General features: G+C 39.1%; 1 protein-coding gene across 4 annotated transcripts in view; it reads right to left on the bottom strand.

The window, feature by feature from the left end:
- Window positions 1–17576, bottom strand: part of MBTPS2 (membrane bound transcription factor peptidase, site 2) — a 52405-nt gene extending 34829 nt beyond the window's left edge. For all 4 annotated transcript variants that reach the window (XR_004058387.1, XM_030934241.1, XM_030934242.1 and 1 more), the window contains exons 1-5: window positions 17305–17576; window positions 13841–13989; window positions 11524–11737; window positions 5637–5740; window positions 3733–3860 (exon numbers count right to left, since the gene is read on the bottom strand). Coding sequence is in view for 3 of the 4 variants with exons in the window: in XM_030934241.1 (XP_030790101.1) it covers window positions 3733–3860; window positions 5637–5740; window positions 11524–11737; window positions 13841–13989; window positions 17305–17379 (670 nt within the window). In the remaining variant the exon portion in view is untranslated. The remainder of the gene's footprint in view (window positions 1–3732; window positions 3861–5636; window positions 5741–11523; window positions 11738–13840; window positions 13990–17304) is intronic.
- Window positions 17577–17987: the final 411 nt, after the last annotated feature.

Here is a 17987-nt window from a genome sequence, read left to right as displayed (position 1 = left end):
GCGCGAGCTGCAGAGAAACGCGCGAGCTGCAGAGAAACGCGCGAGCTGCAGAGAAACGCGCGAGCTGCAGAGAAACGCGCGAGTCTGGGGAAGGCGCGAGCCTGAGTAAGGCGCGAACCTGAGGAAAGCACGAGCGGCTGAGGCGGAAGGCGCAGGTGCTTCTGGGATACCAGACGCATGCGCCTAGGCAACTGGCGCGTCTGGCGGCCCGAAAAACACGTGCACGTGCACACGTACACACGCACATGCCCACGTACCCACGCACATGCCCACGTATTCACGTGCGCCGCCCTGCAGCCCCGCCCAGGTATTGTTTTTCGAATATTTCGTAAGCAGGCTCTTTACTGATTTTTTATGTATTTCATTTCAGTTGATTTTCATGTCTTCCCCTCCTTTCCATCCCATATAACAGTATCTGCCAAAAAAGCCTACTCCTTTTATGCTTTTCTTCTTATTTAATTGCACTAACACGACATTGAATATCAGTAATAGTTGATAGTAGAATTTGTCTTGTCCTTTAATAGGAGTGCTAAGTGTTGTGCTATTATGATGTATGCAGCTATTCCTACTTTTACTAAGGATTTTTTATTTTTGGAGACGGAGTCTCGCTCTGTCGCCCAGGCTGGAGTGCAGTGGTGTGCGATCTCGGCTCACTGCAACCTCCGCCTCCTGAGTTCGAGCGATTCTCCTGTTTCAGTCTCCAGAGTAGCTGGGATTACAGTCGCCCGCCACCACACCCGGCTCTTTTTTTTTTTTTTTTTTTTTTCGTATTTTTAGTAGAGATGGGGTTTCACCGTGTTAGCCAGAATGGTCTCAATGTCCTGACCTTGTGATCCACCTGCCTCAGCTTCCCAAAATGCTAGGATTACAGGCGTGAGCCACCGCTCCTGGCCAGGATTTTTTAAAGTATTAATGGATGTTGAATTTTGTTAAAGACTGTCTCAATATCTTCTGAGATGAATTTTTTTTTTCCCTAATAGCAAATAATATTTATCACATTCAAACAGATTTCAACCACCAGTGTATTCTTGATAGGTCATGTGTCTGTAGGTTGTTTTGTGTTTCACCAGATGTTCTAATCAGTGTTGTATTTGGCTTTAAGAAAAAAATCTTAGTTTCCTTCTCTATGTGATCTGGAAAGTTTATACTAAATTTGAATTTAAAAGAAAAGTTTTTCATTCAAGGTATGAAAGAATTCCACATAGGAAAGGGCATTCTTGGCTAGACGCAATAATCCCACACCTGTAATCCCAGCACTTTGGGAGGCTGAGGCAGGAGGACAGGAGTTCGAGACCAGCCTGGCCAACATGATGAAACCCATCTCTGCTAAAAATACAAAAATTAGCCGGGCGTGGTGGCTCGTGCCTGTAATCCTAGCTACTCGGGAGGCTGAGGCAGGAGAATTGCTTCAATCTGGGAGGTGGAGGCTGCAGTGAGCCTAGATCACACCACTGCACTCCAGCCTGAGCAACACAGTGAGACTCCATCTCAAAAGAAAGGGCATTCTTTATCAACTTTCTTAATTTCTCCCATTATAATTATTTGCCTATTTAGATTTTTTTGATTGCCTCTTGGGTTAATTTCAACTATTTTTATTTTCTTATATTTATACAGGTTTTTGAAATTTTTTGTGGAAATGAGCAAAGAACACTTATAATTGTTTTTATTTTCTCTGTTATCAATTTTCATTCCACAATCTGATTGCTAATTGTCTTTAGATGCTTTTTCTCATTGTTCGGCCTTTTTTTTTTTTTTAAGAGCTCTTAGATTTAACAGATCTAGTTTTGTTTTTTCTAATTTATTATTTTCTGCCTATATCCTTACTAATTATGTCATCATTTCTTATTTTACAGTTCTTTTCTTAAGTTGAATAGTTAACTGATCTATTTCCATTTGTAATTGCATAACTGCCTAAGGCAGTGCATTTTTCTTTTAGCAAAAGTTTAAACATTATCTCAGTAAAATGATTTCATCATCATAATTTTTAAACCTACTGAAATCACAGGTTTGAATTAAATTGATCCAAGGTGTGATTAAGATAAATTTCTAAATTGCAGGTAGTTTTTACTTAGTTTGCTAGTCTTCTCTTGGGAATTTACTGAGACTTTAAGTCCCATGGGCATTTGAAAAAAAATATTGTCTTCTGTGTTCATGGTATAGAGTTTGGCATACCTATTTTTACCTTAGCCTAACTTTTTCATACTTATCTGCCATGTATTAAAAGGTGAGTCTTTTTATTACCTTTCTGTTTCTTCTTATACTTTTCCCACTTTTGTTTTGCTCTGATGGTTTGTTACTTGATACAGTAAGATTCACAAATGTTGTATTTTCATTGTGGCTTATATTCCTTATTATTGTTAAATGGCCCCCAATGTCTGACATAATGCTTTTGGTCCTATTTTCTGTCCCCATTTGCATGTTATGTTCTGCTCATCATTTTACTTTCAATATTTTTGAGTAATTATTTAGACAGATTTAGTTTGTACATCACACATTTGGGACATGTTTTAAATACAAACTAAGGGCATCTTTCTTTCAGTAGGTAAGCTTTTTTTTTTTTTTTTTTTTTGAGGCGGAGTCTCGCTCTGTCGCCCAGGCTGGAGTGCAGTGGCCGGATCTCAGCTCACTGCAAACTCCGCCTCCCGGGTTCACGCCATTCTCCTGCCTCAGCCTCCCGAGTAGCTGGGACTACAGGCGCCCGCCACCTCGTCCGGCTAGTTTTTTGTATTTTTTAGTAGAGACGGGGTTTCACTGTATTAGCCAGGATGGTTTCGATCTCCTGACCTCGTGATCCGCCCGTCTCGGCCTCCCAAAGTGCTGGGATTACAGGCTTGAGCCACTGCGCCCGGCCAGGTGAGCTTATTTCATTTATGTTTATTGACAAAATAAATGTGTTTTGGTCTTAAATTCATTACCATGGTTTACCTTTTGATATAGGGTCTGTTTTCTTTGGTCTGTGTTTCATGCTTTCACTGTGATAACTTGAAAAGTTTATGTGTGTTTTTAGATCTTGTTTACATTTACAATCTTAAGTGATATACTCAAGCCTCTATTTCTTGATTTATCAAGTTCAGGCAGATGTCCTCTCCACTATGAAGTTGAGGAAATTAGTATTTACATTTCCTGTTTTTGTTTTTCCCACCTTCAATTTTTTGTTGTTGTTGTTAGTTTGAGAATTCTAATTCCACACTTGCTTAGCCTCAGTTATTCCATTAAAAGTGATGCAGGGTTGTGATGAATTTGTCTTATGTCAGTTTCACTCAGCTGGAACTGCCGTTCCATCTCCAAGGGATTCTGTTTCTCTGACTGAACTCTGACAGTGCTAGAGTTCACTACCCATCCTTTCATAACCCTTCTTCTCCATTCCTGGATACTTTTGATTTATCTCTTAGTCAATTCTTCATGTTCTCCCTTGATTTGATGCAAATTTCATTCTATTTCAGCTGAGTTGACATTCTTCATAGTTTGTGAGTTTATGTTGTGGACAAAACAAAGTTTTCTTCTGTTTTTAAATTTTTAAAAATTAATTTATGTTGTTTTTAGTTGGTTTTAAGGAGGAAACTGGAATGTAAATTATGTTACTCCTCTACTTTTGAGGGGGTCTTATAAACTGAAGTTATTAACCAAAAGATAACGTATTGTCATTTGTGATATATTTTCCAAAAACCACTTATCATAGAAAATCAAAACGAAAAGCACAGATGAATATTAAAACAAAATTAAGTCTGTTACCTGCACAAAATATCCTTAGCTGCTGGACTGGTGATATAAGTTGCAAATGAGTGGTGAACAGATCAACAAATGCTCCAGGATAAATAATGAAGAGAAAAATCCCAAAGCCATTAAATCGGACTTGTTCCCTAAGAAATCACATAAGAAAAAGGAGTTTACTAATATTATTATATTTATCAAATTAATAGTGTACATAATCTTAAAACTTTTCCCTGTAATTTGAATTCTTGCTTAAAAAACAAAAAGTCCCTCTGAACAGCCAAAAAATTATATCTATACTATATATAATCTTAATTTTATAATAATATACAGATTTGGTTATCTGTGAAATTGAATTTTGTAACATAGGGCATACTGAAATAGACATCACTTCAAAATTTTTAGAAACCAATGTGTTGAGCAAATAATTGAAGTTAGTCACATATATACAGAAATGGCTTTTATGAGAAACTAAATGAAAAACATTTTTATGGTTTACTCTGAATTATTATCAGAGAAGGACACAGGAGACTATATAATTCAAGTAAATTACCTAATAACTTGTATTTGTCTTAGCAATTATAAATAATGGTAGAGATCTATCTAGGTGTATTCCTATCAAGCTAACGTTAAGTAAGTATGTTTAAACATGCATAATGCTCAGATTGTCCTTAAGAGAACCAGTTTTTTCAGCAGGTTTTGCTCTCCATATTAAGAAAAAAAAGAACTTTTTTTATCACTTCATTTTCCAAAAATTAATATTTAAGTCTCATAAAACCAAACAGGCTCCCTAGAAAAAAGTATCACCTAAATATATTGTGCTGTTGCTTAATACTAAATATATAAGACAGCTGTACAGTTCATTTTTTTTCTTGGCAGTTGGGATTTAAAAAAAAATTACCCAAGTTATTTTTACAAACATACTGTAAATTGTTAAGCTGTTATTAACGATGTGTCTGTAGGTAAAATCCTAAAGGCTGCAAAGCTAAAAACATGGAAGCAGAGGTGAAGGAGATTTAAAAAGAAAAAGAAACCCAGCAGCCACCACTTTAAGCCACTATTGTGCACACCTGTGTAATAGTATATGCTCTGTCAAGATGAGGATTTATTGCCAATAAATAGACTCTTGTTCATAAACAACTGGAAAGTAATAAGAAGTGATTACATCTTCTCTTCCGAAACAGAGGTTTTTAACCTTTTCTCTGGTCCACACACCGAAAGGATAAAACACATTCCTATTAGCATGCTTGCTAATTATGGCAGTAATTAGCAATGGAGGTAGCAGGGGAGTTGTGACGTGGCCCTCTCCCCATCATGATTTTGTATGCGTTATAGGATTCTAAATGCTTAGGTATAGTTACAGTGATACACTTGGGAAGCCAAGACCAAGAACAGAGCGTGATACTCAAAGCTAGTCCCAGGTCTCATCTTATCTTCCACTTGGGTTTCCAGATAGAGTATGATATTTGTTAAACTCAGTGCTTTCAGTTTTCGTGCTCTAGCCAGCAGAGGACATAAGCAGAAGCAGGAAATTATTTCAGCTGATAAGTCAAATAAAGTTCTAAGGTGAGTGGGTTTTGAGTACAGTGGTTATCATTCTGACTCCATGATGAACAGAAAGATTGGCTTTCAGGATTTGGTAAAAAAACCTTTGAGGCATCATGAGGATAACCACGCTGGCAAAGGCAAAGGATAGAAAGACCCTGATTACAGATATGCCCGTGGTTAACAGAGCATATTCATCAACATATTAATCTTCTCTATAAAAAAAGAAGCTTCCTCAAAGTAACAAATGATGGCTATGCACTAGGCAATAGCCACAGAAAGAAAAATAGTGAAGTATCAAATGTAGCAGATTTTAGTAATAAATCCTCCTAAAAGCTTTTTTTTGCATGTAGTACGAAGAAAAAGGTAAATATCATTACCTAATAGCTGCTATCCCATGTCCAATTTCATGTACAACACCACTAATGAGAACTGCCGCGAAGAAATAGGTCAGTTGATTGACGGGTAAATTTATACCAGGAACCTGTTCATAGACACAATATGGCAGCAATTATCAGTGGGGGTGCAGGGGAGTCCCACTTGGGCACTAAGATACATGATGTTCATTCTGTATTAAACCTTCAAGCTGAATGTTCTACAAACTAAAGGTAATATGACAATGGTTCACTTCTCCATTTCTATCATAATAAAAAGCAAAAACACTATTTCATTTTTCGAACTAGCCAGTTTCTCTGGAACAAGCACAACACCAATCTAAAGAGAATGGGAAACACCAGGTTAAACAGTTGAAACTTTAGCTTCCTGGAGTCTTCACCATGGGAAAGAATGAGGGAGCCCAGCAAAGTGCCAAGGAATGCAGGATAACAGTGAAGCAGGCAGCAGCTGACTCACCCTCAAAGGCTGGATGCCTGATTTGGGAATGCTTGTTAAAATTCCTAGACCTTCCTCTGAAATGTTATTGCAAGGTTCCAAGTACTTGTGTTGATTAATATAGGAACCCCATATTATTAATCAGCGAGTTTCATTTTAATATCCTCAAGTTATAGGTGAGTTGGTAATGAAAGCTGTTCTAATAGGGATCCTGATCAGCGTGGGAGCATCATACCCTTCTATTCCATCAGTTGGTCTACTATGTTGGTCAGAAAAATAGTGTGAAAGATACACAAATACATTAAAATTGAAATTTAATGTCGAAATTAAGGCATTTGGAACATATAGACATGTTACAAACATGAAGCAGGAGTTGTCTTACAATCATGTGCTCCTAAAATGTGCAGTTATGTATTATTGCATACACAAGGGAAGATAAGAGCTGCACAGCAATTTATTTTAGATAGCAAAGATATATTCTCACAAGATAAGTAATCACTCCCAAGTTATGTCATCTGCTAAAGAGAGACAATAAATTAGGCTAAGTGGGACACACCAGGGTCAGGAATACCATTTACATACTGAGAATCTATTTCTTACAGTCCAGGAGTTGGAACCTAAAAGGTATCATTCTGGAGGAAATTTCTGCTTTCTTTTATAATTATTATATTAATTATAAAAAAATATGTTTAAAGCAGGAAAACTGGAAAATTCAAAGCTAAACAGAAGCCTAAAATTCTGCTCCCCAAACATACATACACATACAAAACCATTCTGAATCATTCTGATGTGTGTCCTTCTAGTCTTTTCCTGTACACATATATTTAAAAACTATACTTTTATTATAAATCTGGTTTTGAAATTTGCCCCTTCATTTAACAGTATCACAGACATCTTCCCATGAGTATTTTCTATTTCAATATGATTTTTAATAGCTACACTGTGTTCTATGGAATAAACTGTTGGGCATTTAATTGTTTTAAAAGTTTCTGCTCTTATAAATAATGTGATGAAGATATTTGGACACACACACATCTAAATATTTTGGAGGAAGAAATTCTTAGATGAGCATACTTGCTAAGGGATTGGGCTCTTGAGACATATTATGGGTTTGAGGTCCTGTCTCTGTTAACTAGCTAAATGACCTCAGGAAAGTTGGCATTATTCCTCCAACATTCCTATTTTCTCATCATTAAAATGGAAATAACCACATTTGCACAAAAGGGTAATTTTGAGGATTAGATGAGCTAATCTTTGTCCAATGTTTAATGTTATGCCTCACAGAGAGGGTATTAAATGCTATTATTACACAAAATTTAAAAGATTTTGATACATATCATCAAATTGTACTCTAAAAGCAGACCCTTCCATAATGTTGGGCAAGCTCATTTTATTCAAATCTGCAATGTGATTTACATTTCTTTGACCATTTGTAAAGCTGAACTTTCTCTGTACTTTTGACTTTTTTTTGGTCTTTCTGCGAGTTGCCTACTGATGACCTGACTTGTTTTCTCCTAAAGTATTCATCTTTTTCTTACTGATCTGTAAGATCACTTCAAATATCAGCATTGGTCCTTTGTAATACATGACATAAATGTATTCCACAGTTTGTTTGCCTTTTAATTTTACTTTGTTTTTAGTTTTTGATATATAAAATTTAGGTAATCAAATCTATTAGTATTCATGGTTTCCTACAACACCAAGAGTGAACCCTAATGTAAACTATGGGTGGTGATGACATATTCACGTCTGTTCATCATTGTAAGGGGGAAACCTCTGTACCTTCTTAATTTTGCTGTGAATCTAAAACTGCTCTAATAAAGTATTTAAAAAATAAAAAATAAAGGTGTTACTGTTATATAAAAAATATTCATGGTTTCTACTATTCACTGTATGTCTTCCTCATTCTGTGTTCATAAAAATGATAACCTGGCTTTTTTCTTTCAAGGTCTTTTATGGTTTCAAGTTTTAATTTTAATTCAACTGGAATTTATTTTTGTGGACACAGAGAAATCTCATCTAAAAAGCCTCCTTTAATAACTGAAGATTCAAACAGTGCTGCTTGAATCATTTTCTAAATTCCATTAATTCCAAGTGTCCTTTCTCTAGTTATGAAACTAGTTATAATCATTTTTGTTGTTGTTGTTTTATTTTATTTATATATATTTTTTGAGATGGAGTCTCGCTCTGTAGCCCAGGCTGGAGTGCAGTGACGCGATCTCAGCTCACTGCAAGCTCCGCCTCCCAGGTTCACGCCATTCTCCTGCTTTAGCCTCCCGAGTAGCTGGGACTACAGGCGCCTGCCACCACGCCCAGCTAATTTTTTTTTTGTATTTTTAGTAGAGGCGGGGTTTCACTGTGTTAGCCAGGATGGTCTCGATCTCCTGACCTTGTGATCCGCCCACCTTGGCCTCCCAAAGTGTTGGGATTTCGCTCTTGTTGCCCAGGATGGAGTGCAATGGTGCGATCTTGGATAACTGCAACCTCTGCCTCCCAGGTTCAAGCAGTTCTGCCTCAACCTCCCAAATAGCTGGGACTACAGGCACACGCCACTACACCCGCCTAATTTTGTATTTTTAGTAGAGATGGAGTTTCACCACATTTCCTAGGCTGGTCTCGAAATCCTGACCTCAGGTGATCCACCCACCTCTGCCTCCCAAAGTGTTGGGACTACAAGCGTGAGCCACCGCGCCCCGCGGAAACTAGTTATAATCATTTTTAATGTGTACATAATATCTAATTGAATGAGAATCCAATAATTTAACCACTCCTCAGATATTTTAGTTGCTTTTAATTCTTCACAATAATAAATAATGTTAGGCTAAAGAGCTTAATGAATACTATTTTTTCTGTATTTGAAAGTGTTTCCTTAAGCTAGAGTCCCAGATATGGAGGTAAAGAGTCAAAGGAAATGGATGTTTATAATGTTCATTATCTGAAATTCTCTTTACTTGGACCCTATTGAGCAACTTCTTTCAAGAACTTCTATGTCCCTTTTTATACACCTGCTCCATTCCCAAGTTGTCAGACATCTTTCCAGTATTACACTTTTCTCTGACCCCTCTCTAAATTTACATACTTAAGATTGTCATACATACCCTCTATATCACAAAATATCCTGGTTACCTTAATTTCAAATAAATCAGTAAGCTTGGTCCAATAGGATATTTCTTCCTTCTCTTTATTATTTTCTGCATGTACTAGTGAGTGAGATAAAGTAGGAATATGAATGTGTGATAATACCAACAGATGGTAGGTCTTATTTGTTGGCAACAGTACACGATTGCCCATCTGTCTCTGCCATGATTCACACAGGGTATTAGATGTACCGGAATACTGAATACAGAATACTTTCAACAACACAGAGTGCCATGGTTTGGAGAATCAATACTGAACAAGGCTGTCGGGAATTATAGGGTAAACAGAAGGTATGTTACCTAAGCGACAAGAGCTCATGTCAAAGTCAGGATTCATAACATTCTTAAACTTATACATGAATATGCATGGTGGGCTCCAGAGGGCAGCTGACTTCTTAATGGTTCCAAAGCACGGCTCTCCTAATAGAGCTGATATTTTTGTGAGCACTATGAATAAACTGAGTGGTAGAGAAGAAATAATTTCTTCCCTAAACAACGTTTTGCCATTCTAATTCAGGCAGGCAGATAAGCCAATGATCATATTTTCTCCACCTGGCTTCTTTCTGTCTTATCCTCTTTCTTGGTGAACAATAACCAATCATGTAACCTGAGTCATTCTAAACTTTTCCTTCTCCCTCCAGTCTCACATTTAATTCATCACCAAGGTCTGAGAATTCCACTCCAAAGGGTCACTTGAATCCATTCCCTTTATTCTCCTTGCCACTAATTTTAGATCTTTATCACTTCTAAAATAAATTACTGCTCTTAAATGATCTCCACATCTTCAGTCTAATGACTTTGGTCCATTTTGTATAGACTTGCTACCTACAGGTAAAATATAAACTTCATAACCTAGACCCTATCTGTATCTCTCACCTTATTTCCTGCACTATCCTGTTCTCTTGCCTCCAGTCCCACCTATCCTCCCACCATATACCTAGAGGTATAAAACTGTAAGTAAAATTATTTATAGTTTCTTGAAGAATTATCTACCTCTCTTAAAAGTAGAGCATAGGCCGGGCGCAGTGGCTCATGCCTGTAATCCCAGCCCTTTGGGAGGTCAAGGCAGGTGGATCACCTGAGGTCGGGAGTTCAAGACCAGCCTGATCAACATGGAGAAACCCCGTCTCTATTAAAAATACAAAATTAGCCAGGCGTGGTGGCACATGTCTGTAATCCCAGCTACTCGGGAGGCTGAGGCAGGAGAATCGCTTGAACCTGGGAGGCGGAGGTTGTGGTGAGCTGAGATCGTGCCATTGCACTCCAGCCTGGGCAACAAGAGCAAAACTCCGTTTCAAATAATAATAATAATAATAATAATAATAGAGCATAATGTCCATAGGCTCTAAGATCAGTGATGATGGATCTACTAGTTATGAGTTGTGACCACAGGCAAGTGACTTAACATGTCTGTGCCTCGATTTTCTTATCTGTAAGGCAGGGAATGTTTGCTGAAGAAATAAATAATTTATTCTGAGGCCTCACCTGGTAAATCTTTTTAATCTCTAAGAAAGAGCTATGGCCATAGGAGAGATTATTGTTTTCTACAAATGACTTCTAAATCTTCCCAGTGACCCAGCCTAGTAGAGGCCACAAAGAGACAAGAAAAAAAAAACCCCAATCTGTTACTAATCCTAGTCTACTCTATTAATAAGAACACGATTAAAAACAACATCCATGACTCATGGAAATGGGAACTATAAATGTAAAAATGTGAAATAAAAGTGAGCCAATATAAAGCCCCCTTCCAAACTTTGGAGACATAAAATGATAAGGTATAGGTCTACACATGAGTTTTAAAGGAGTACAACTCAGCACATTATTCTTCATATTAAGAAATCACAGTGACCACTCAGAAAGGTCTTATATCTTTAATTAAATGGATATTATTGGTTAGGCTCTGAAGGCCATGAAAAGGAAAGGGAAACACTTTGCATAGAATTAGAATGCAATTTACTTATACATTATAGAGATCTTAAATCAGCATGCTTATTCTTTGAAAGTAACAATCATTTAACATCTTAAAAAGACATTCAGTCACATATCTGTGTAATTGCTGACAGTCTTAACGATGGTTCATTTGTTCTCTGTTACCATTAATACTACAGCTACTACCAAATATTTCAACAATTCCTTGCTGTATTCTTATTAATTTTTTTGTGTAAGCAGGTAATTTGAAAATTATTAGACTTTTAATTTATTTTCATATTTATATTATGGATAGGTGTTACACTAGGTCAGAAGTGATATCTTGCATCTCTATTTCGATAGTTATTTAAAGCAAAAAGACGATACTTACCACAACTTGTAACACCTGTTCATTGTGAAGCGAGGAGGAAGAGGAAGATGATGAAGAAGAGGAAGAGGAAGAAGAGGAGGAAGAGGAAGAGGAGGAAGAATAAGAAGAGGGAGAGTCAGCCATCATTTGTGCCAAAGTCTGCATCAGCGTTTTTCCAAGGAGAAAAAATGAGCTAAACATGGCAATTACACCAAACACCATTCCAAAATTGAACCTGTCAAAAGGAAAAAAAATTACGTTAATTTACAATTTTTCTCAATTCATGGACTAGCAAACTCACTGACCAGCCACATTTCATAGCTTTAAAATAATGGCTAAAAAATTTCAATAACTCTGCCTCTTTTTCCTACATGAACTTCAAATATTTGACTGAAGCATGAGCTTAGTTTAAGCAGTTTTATAATTTATAATTCTCTGATAACTGAAGAATCTGAATATCATTCCCAGTGAAAAAGTTTGTTTCCTCTCATGCACTTGCTCATTTACATAACGTTGTTTTGATCTTGTCCTTATATCGTTATGAAAGCCCTTTTGACGTTATAGACATCCATCCTTTTTCATCTACCTCTTCTATTGTCTGCATTGTATTTCAGCTTTACTTTGTGATAAAATGAGCTTAAATATTAACATGGCACAATTTAATAATAGTTTCTTTTTTCTATTGTTTTAATAATTGGAAGCTACCCTTCTATAGTGGAGATAATCTGCCATGTTTTCTAACTTTGGTAAGTTGTGCTTTTCAAGGAACTTGTTTACTTCATTAAAACTGTCAAATTTATAGGCATAGAATTTTCTTAATAGTCTTACTATGTTCTTTTTTTTTTTTGAGACGGTGTGTTGCTTTGTCACCCAGGCTGGAGTGCAGTGGCGTGATCTCAGCTCACTGCAAGCTCCGCCTCCCGGGTTCATGCCATTCTCCTGCCTCAGCCTCCTGAGTAGCTGGGACTAGAGGCGCCCGCCACCATGCCCAGCTCATTTTTTTGTATTTGTAGTAGAGACGGGGTTTCACCGTGTTAGCCAGGATGGTCTTGATCTCCTGACCTCGTGATCCGCCTGCCTCGGCCTCCCAAAGTGCTGGGATTACAGGCGTGAGCCACCACGCCCGGCAGTCTTACTATGTTCTTAATGTCTATAGAATCTGTAGTAATGTCCTCTTTTCAATTCCAATTTTTCTTTTTGAGATAGGGTCTCACTCTGTCACCCAGGCTGGAGTGCAGTGGCACGGTCACAGCTCATTGCAGCCTTGACCTCCCAGGGCGCAGGTGATCCTCCCAACTCAGCCTCCCAAGTAGCTGGGACTACAGACCCAAGCCACCACGCCTGGCTAAGTTTTATATTTTTTTGTAGAGATGGGGTTTCACCATGTTACCCAGGCTGGTCTCGAACTCCTGGGCTGAAGCATGGGACATTGTGCCTGGCCTCAATTCTCATTTTTAATTACTTATGTTTCTTTTTTCTTCATCAGTCATGGTAGGGATTTATCAATTAATATTTTCTATTTATTTATTTATTTATTTATTTAAGACAGGGTCTTGCTGTGTCACACAGGCTGCAGTGCAGTGGTGTGATCTTGGCTCTCTGCCAACCTCTGCCTCCTGAGTTCAAGCAATTCTTGTGCCTTGGCCTCCCGAGTAGCTGGGACCACAGACGTATGCCACCATGCCCGGCAATTTTTGTATTTTTAGTAGAGACAGGGTTTCACCATGTTGGCCAGGCTGGTCTTGAACTCCTGGCCTCAAGCAATCCACCTGCCTTGGCCTTCCAAAGTGCTGGGATTACAGGTGTGAGCCACTGCACCTGGCCCAATTAATATTTTCAAAGAACCAACTTTTGGCTTTGCTGCTTTTCTCTATTGTGTATTTTCTATTTCACTGATTTCTGTTCTTATCTTTATTATATCCTTTTTTCCACTTTGTATGCTTTGATCTGCTATTGCATTTTCTGCTAACTCTGATGATCTGATTGTTTACATTTACCTCTAATCCATTTGGGGCTAAATTTTTAACAAAAAGAAATTTAGACCATGCCACCCCTGACCCTCACATTCGCTCATCTACAGAACCTGCCAGTATCTTGGGTGTCCCAGAGATCATTATGAAGCCCCTAATCATAAATTGCCATAAATGCCTTGATTTTTAATGTATGCAAGCCCCAATGATACGATCCCATAAGGTTATATAAAACCAGAAAGTTTTAATATTGTCAATATTTTAAAACTCAGAAAACTGCAAAGTGATGGAAATAGTTAATTTAACAAGCTGTCTGTAGTGATCACTTAATGATTAACTTAAACCAAACAAAAGAAGATGAAGAATACCATTGATAAAGCATCCTTGCTTTCCGCCGTCCCCAACTGTAAAAGGCACGATTGAAAATAGCAGTTTGCCATCTTATGTGGAAAGGGGAGATGCTCAATCCGTTGTTTTCCAGCCAGTCTTCATAAGAATGTTTAAAATAGACAGATGACTAAGAGAGAAAGAAAAGTTCTTAATCACTCAATTTTGAAGAACAATTTATAATGTGTAAGAAAATAACACAAAGTATTTTCTAGAGGAAATCAAGATGCTGACTGCCCAAATGTTTATAATCTTGAAGCTTTATGTTTATTCTTCACAATATTAAAGGTCACAGACCTAACTGGTCTACTGAGATTAGGGTCTGGTAAACTATGGGCAGCAGGCCAAATCCAGACTACAGACTGTTTTCACACAACTGTGAGCTAAGAATAGTTTTCACATTTTTAAGGGATTATAAAAATACAATAAAAACCAAAAATATGCGACAGAGACCCTGTGTGGGCCAAAAAGCCTAAAATACTTACTACCAAGCCCTTTACAAAAAGTTTGCTGACCCCTGCTTAGAACAGTGTTGTCCAATAGAAATATAATGTGAGCAACAAATGTAAGCCACATATATAACTTTACATTTTCTAACAGCCAAATTTTAAATATTAATTTTCATATACCTTTACCCCAAAATCCAAGATATTTCAACATGTAATCAACATATACTATTGTTGAGATACTTTACTTTTTGGGGGGTACTAATTCGTTGAATTTCAACATCAACTTTATACTTACAGCACATCTCAGTTTGGACTAGCTCTGATCAAAGGCTCAATAACCACATGTAGCTAATAGCTGCCATATTGGACAGCACTGGTCTAGAAGCCTTGTGTTATAATTTAAAAAAAAAAAAACCAACCAATCCAAGAGAAGGGACAGTAGCAATCAGGGCTTGCTTTCTTCTTCTGAGCAACAACCCTAAGAAGTTAGGCCAACCTTGATCATGTAAAAAGTAAAAAACTTATCTAAAACCATCTTGGGCTCAGTAATGTCCCTTAAATTCTCTGGGGTTGTGGGAATACTGCTTATACACAGCCCCAACACGAGTTTTACCTTTAGGGAAGTTTGAAGTCCTTGACTAATATAGGATTTTGGATGACATAAGGCTGTGTTATATATCTGACTCAGTTACAGTAAGTACAGCAGTAAGTATTGTCATATTGATGCCCACCCATGTGAGAAACTTATCTGTCCAAGAAGGAAATCTTAGCCCTATCATAGTCTTAAAAAATGACCATAGTCTAAATATAGGTAGCTGTTTGCTTTGGATCTGTAATGTTATCTGCTCCCAGTCTTCCGGTAGTTAAATTTTAAGTCTGCTTGTTTTCCAAGACTTGGAAAAGGAGTGACACACTTCTCCAACAGATGTATATGCAGAAATCCTAGAAAAACCGAGGATGGATCAGCAGACCAAGCTGGAAGCAGAGAAACTAAAGGTGCAGGCTCCTAAAAGTTGAGGTCTCTCCATTTCCCATGCAGATACTTTGAGTGGGTGTTAGGTCTTTTGCTCAGAGGATGGTGCACTCTTAAGGAGCTAGGGGTTGTCACTGAAACCAGTGACATCTTGGGTTTTTTTTTCCACATATGCAACATGAAGAAATCATGTGGCTTTGTGTGTGTGTCTTACTATGTTGCTCAGGCTGGCCTGGAACTCCTGGCCTCAAGCGATCCTCCCGCCTCTTCCTCCCAAGTAGCTGGGACTACAGGCTGCACCACCATCCCTGGCTCATGTGGCTTTTTCAAACAACAAAATCACTGTGGCCTGTATGGCTTATGACATGTTAACCACTATGCCAAGTACTTTAAATCAGTGCTTTTTCTTTTTTTTGAGACAGGGTCTTGCTCTTGTCACCCAGGCCAAAGTGCAGTGGCACGATCTTGGTTCACTGTAACCCCTGACTCTCAGACTCAAGCAATCCTCCTACCTCAGCCTCCAGAGTAGCTGGGACTACAGGCATGCACCACCATGGTTGGCTAGCTTTTAAATTTTTTGTAGAGATAAACTCTCACTATATTGCCCAGGCTGGTCTTGAACTCCTGGACTCAGGCAATCCTCCCACCTCAGCCTCCCTCAAAGTGATGGGATTACAGGTGTGAGCCACTGTGACTGGCCATATCAGTGCTTTTCAAACACAAACAGGTGCAGAGGAGTCACCTGGGATCTTGCTAAGATGCAGATTCTGATTCCCTAGGTCAGGGGTGAGGCCTGGGATTCTGCATTTCTAACAAGCTCCCAAATGATGCAAATGCTACTGGTCCTTGAACCTCAAGTTGAGGAGCGAGACTTTATGTGGATACACTAATGTAATTCTCTCTATAATCTTAGGAGATCCTTACTATTATCTCTATTTAAAGACGAGAAACCAAGGCACAGATAGCAATTTTCCCAAGGTCACATTGGGTAGAAGCCCAGCCTTGGATCTAAGGACTATGCTATATAACCTCCTGCACTTTACAAGTTTAAATGAAAGAAGGAAAAGTCTCATTTCATTTTACTGTTAAAGCTAAAACACGCAATACTATGGTTTTCTATTTTAAATGGTATTCATAACATGAAGGTTTTGCTATTCATAACTGGAATTTGTATTAAACATTTGAGAATTTATATGATCTTATTCCACATACACAATTACTCTCCCCCATCCCCTACCCCGGAATACTCAATTTCAAAAGCTTGCCTGAAGCATGTGGTCAGACAACTCTTCCTGATTTTTTGCTACCCTTCTCAAATAACTGGAAAATGGACCGTGCACCCAGGTATCTGGTTAGTGTGAAGAAGTGGGGTGCAGGGTGCAAGTCAGAATTCAAGTAGTCAGAAACTGGTTATGTAAATCCTTGCTATTTGAGTGTGCTACTCTGAAGTACACTCTGTGATCTGGCAGTATCAGCAGCACTTGGGAAGTGGTTAGAAATGCAGAATTTTAGGCCTTGCCGCAGACCTGCTGAATCGGAATCTGCATTTTGACCGTAACAGCAGATGATCATATGCATTTAAAAATTTGAGACTACTGATCTAAATCACGACTTGATTTAGATTCATTCCAATATCTGAGTCTCTAGAGCGTCTTGACCTTAAAAACAATAAGGGAAAGCACTGTCTTTACTAAGCAGACGTTTTCTTTTCCTCCCTGCTGCACTGCAGCGGCTGGGTCTGGCAGGGCCCCGGCCCTCCGGATCCCACCACTGGCGCCTCCCAGGCAGGACCCGAAGGCTGAAGGGCCTGCACTGTCCCGCACTGCGACAGTGGCAGCCGCGCAGGCCGCCACACCCCTCCCGCGGCCGGCAATGCTTTACTCCACCGGGCCGATCCACCACGCGGACTGTCGCACGTGGGCACCGTCCAGCCCGGGAGGCGCGAGGCAGGGGAAGAGAAAAGAAGGCCTTGCGCTTCGGCCATGGGCACCGCGGGCTTGGACCTTAGGCCCAAGGCCCTCACCTTCAGCACCAAGTCGGTCAGGTAGACGACAGTCCAGCCACCCACCACCACCACCACCAACGACACCGGAATCATGGCGGCGGCGGCGGCGGCGGCAGAGGAGGAAAGGCGAGCCCCGGCGTCCTCCTCCCTGCACCGCAAACAGCTGACCGCGCGCGCCTTACAGTCCCAGCATCCGCTCAGGAACCAAGCTACTGCCGGCTCCTTGCCTGCGGTGGCACAGTTTCCCACCGGACACTTCCAGTGAGGACATACAGGAGGATTTGCTAGTACCGGAAATGGCGCGGGGGCTTATTTTTGTGGGCGCTCGGGCGCCGCCGTCCTGGCAGTAGTTCGAAGTCGGCGTCTAGTCTTGTAGCGATTTCTTAGGCTTTGGCCCTCCCTGCTGTCTGCTCTCCATTCTCGCCAGTTCTGATAAGGAGTTGGCTGTTTCTTTTAACCTATGAGGATTTGGGGTCGTCTGAAGTAATCGTCTCTCCCTACCCGACCCTGTCATACATATGCAGATTTAATTATGCAGATTATCCTTTTTACTGAATTGTAAATTTACATATAATGAAATCATACATACAGAGCTCAATTGTCCATTTCTGTGAGTTTTGATATATATATATATATAATATAATATATATATATATATATCTCCGTGTACCCTAATCAAAATAGAGAAAATTTCCCTCTGA

The sequence above is a fragment of the Rhinopithecus roxellana genome, chromosome 7 (assembly GCF_007565055.1).
Source record: "Rhinopithecus roxellana isolate Shanxi Qingling chromosome 7, ASM756505v1, whole genome shotgun sequence".
NCBI classification, from domain to species: Eukaryota; Metazoa; Chordata; class Mammalia; order Primates; family Cercopithecidae; genus Rhinopithecus; species Rhinopithecus roxellana.
This window is presented reverse-complemented; position numbering and strand designations above follow the sequence as displayed.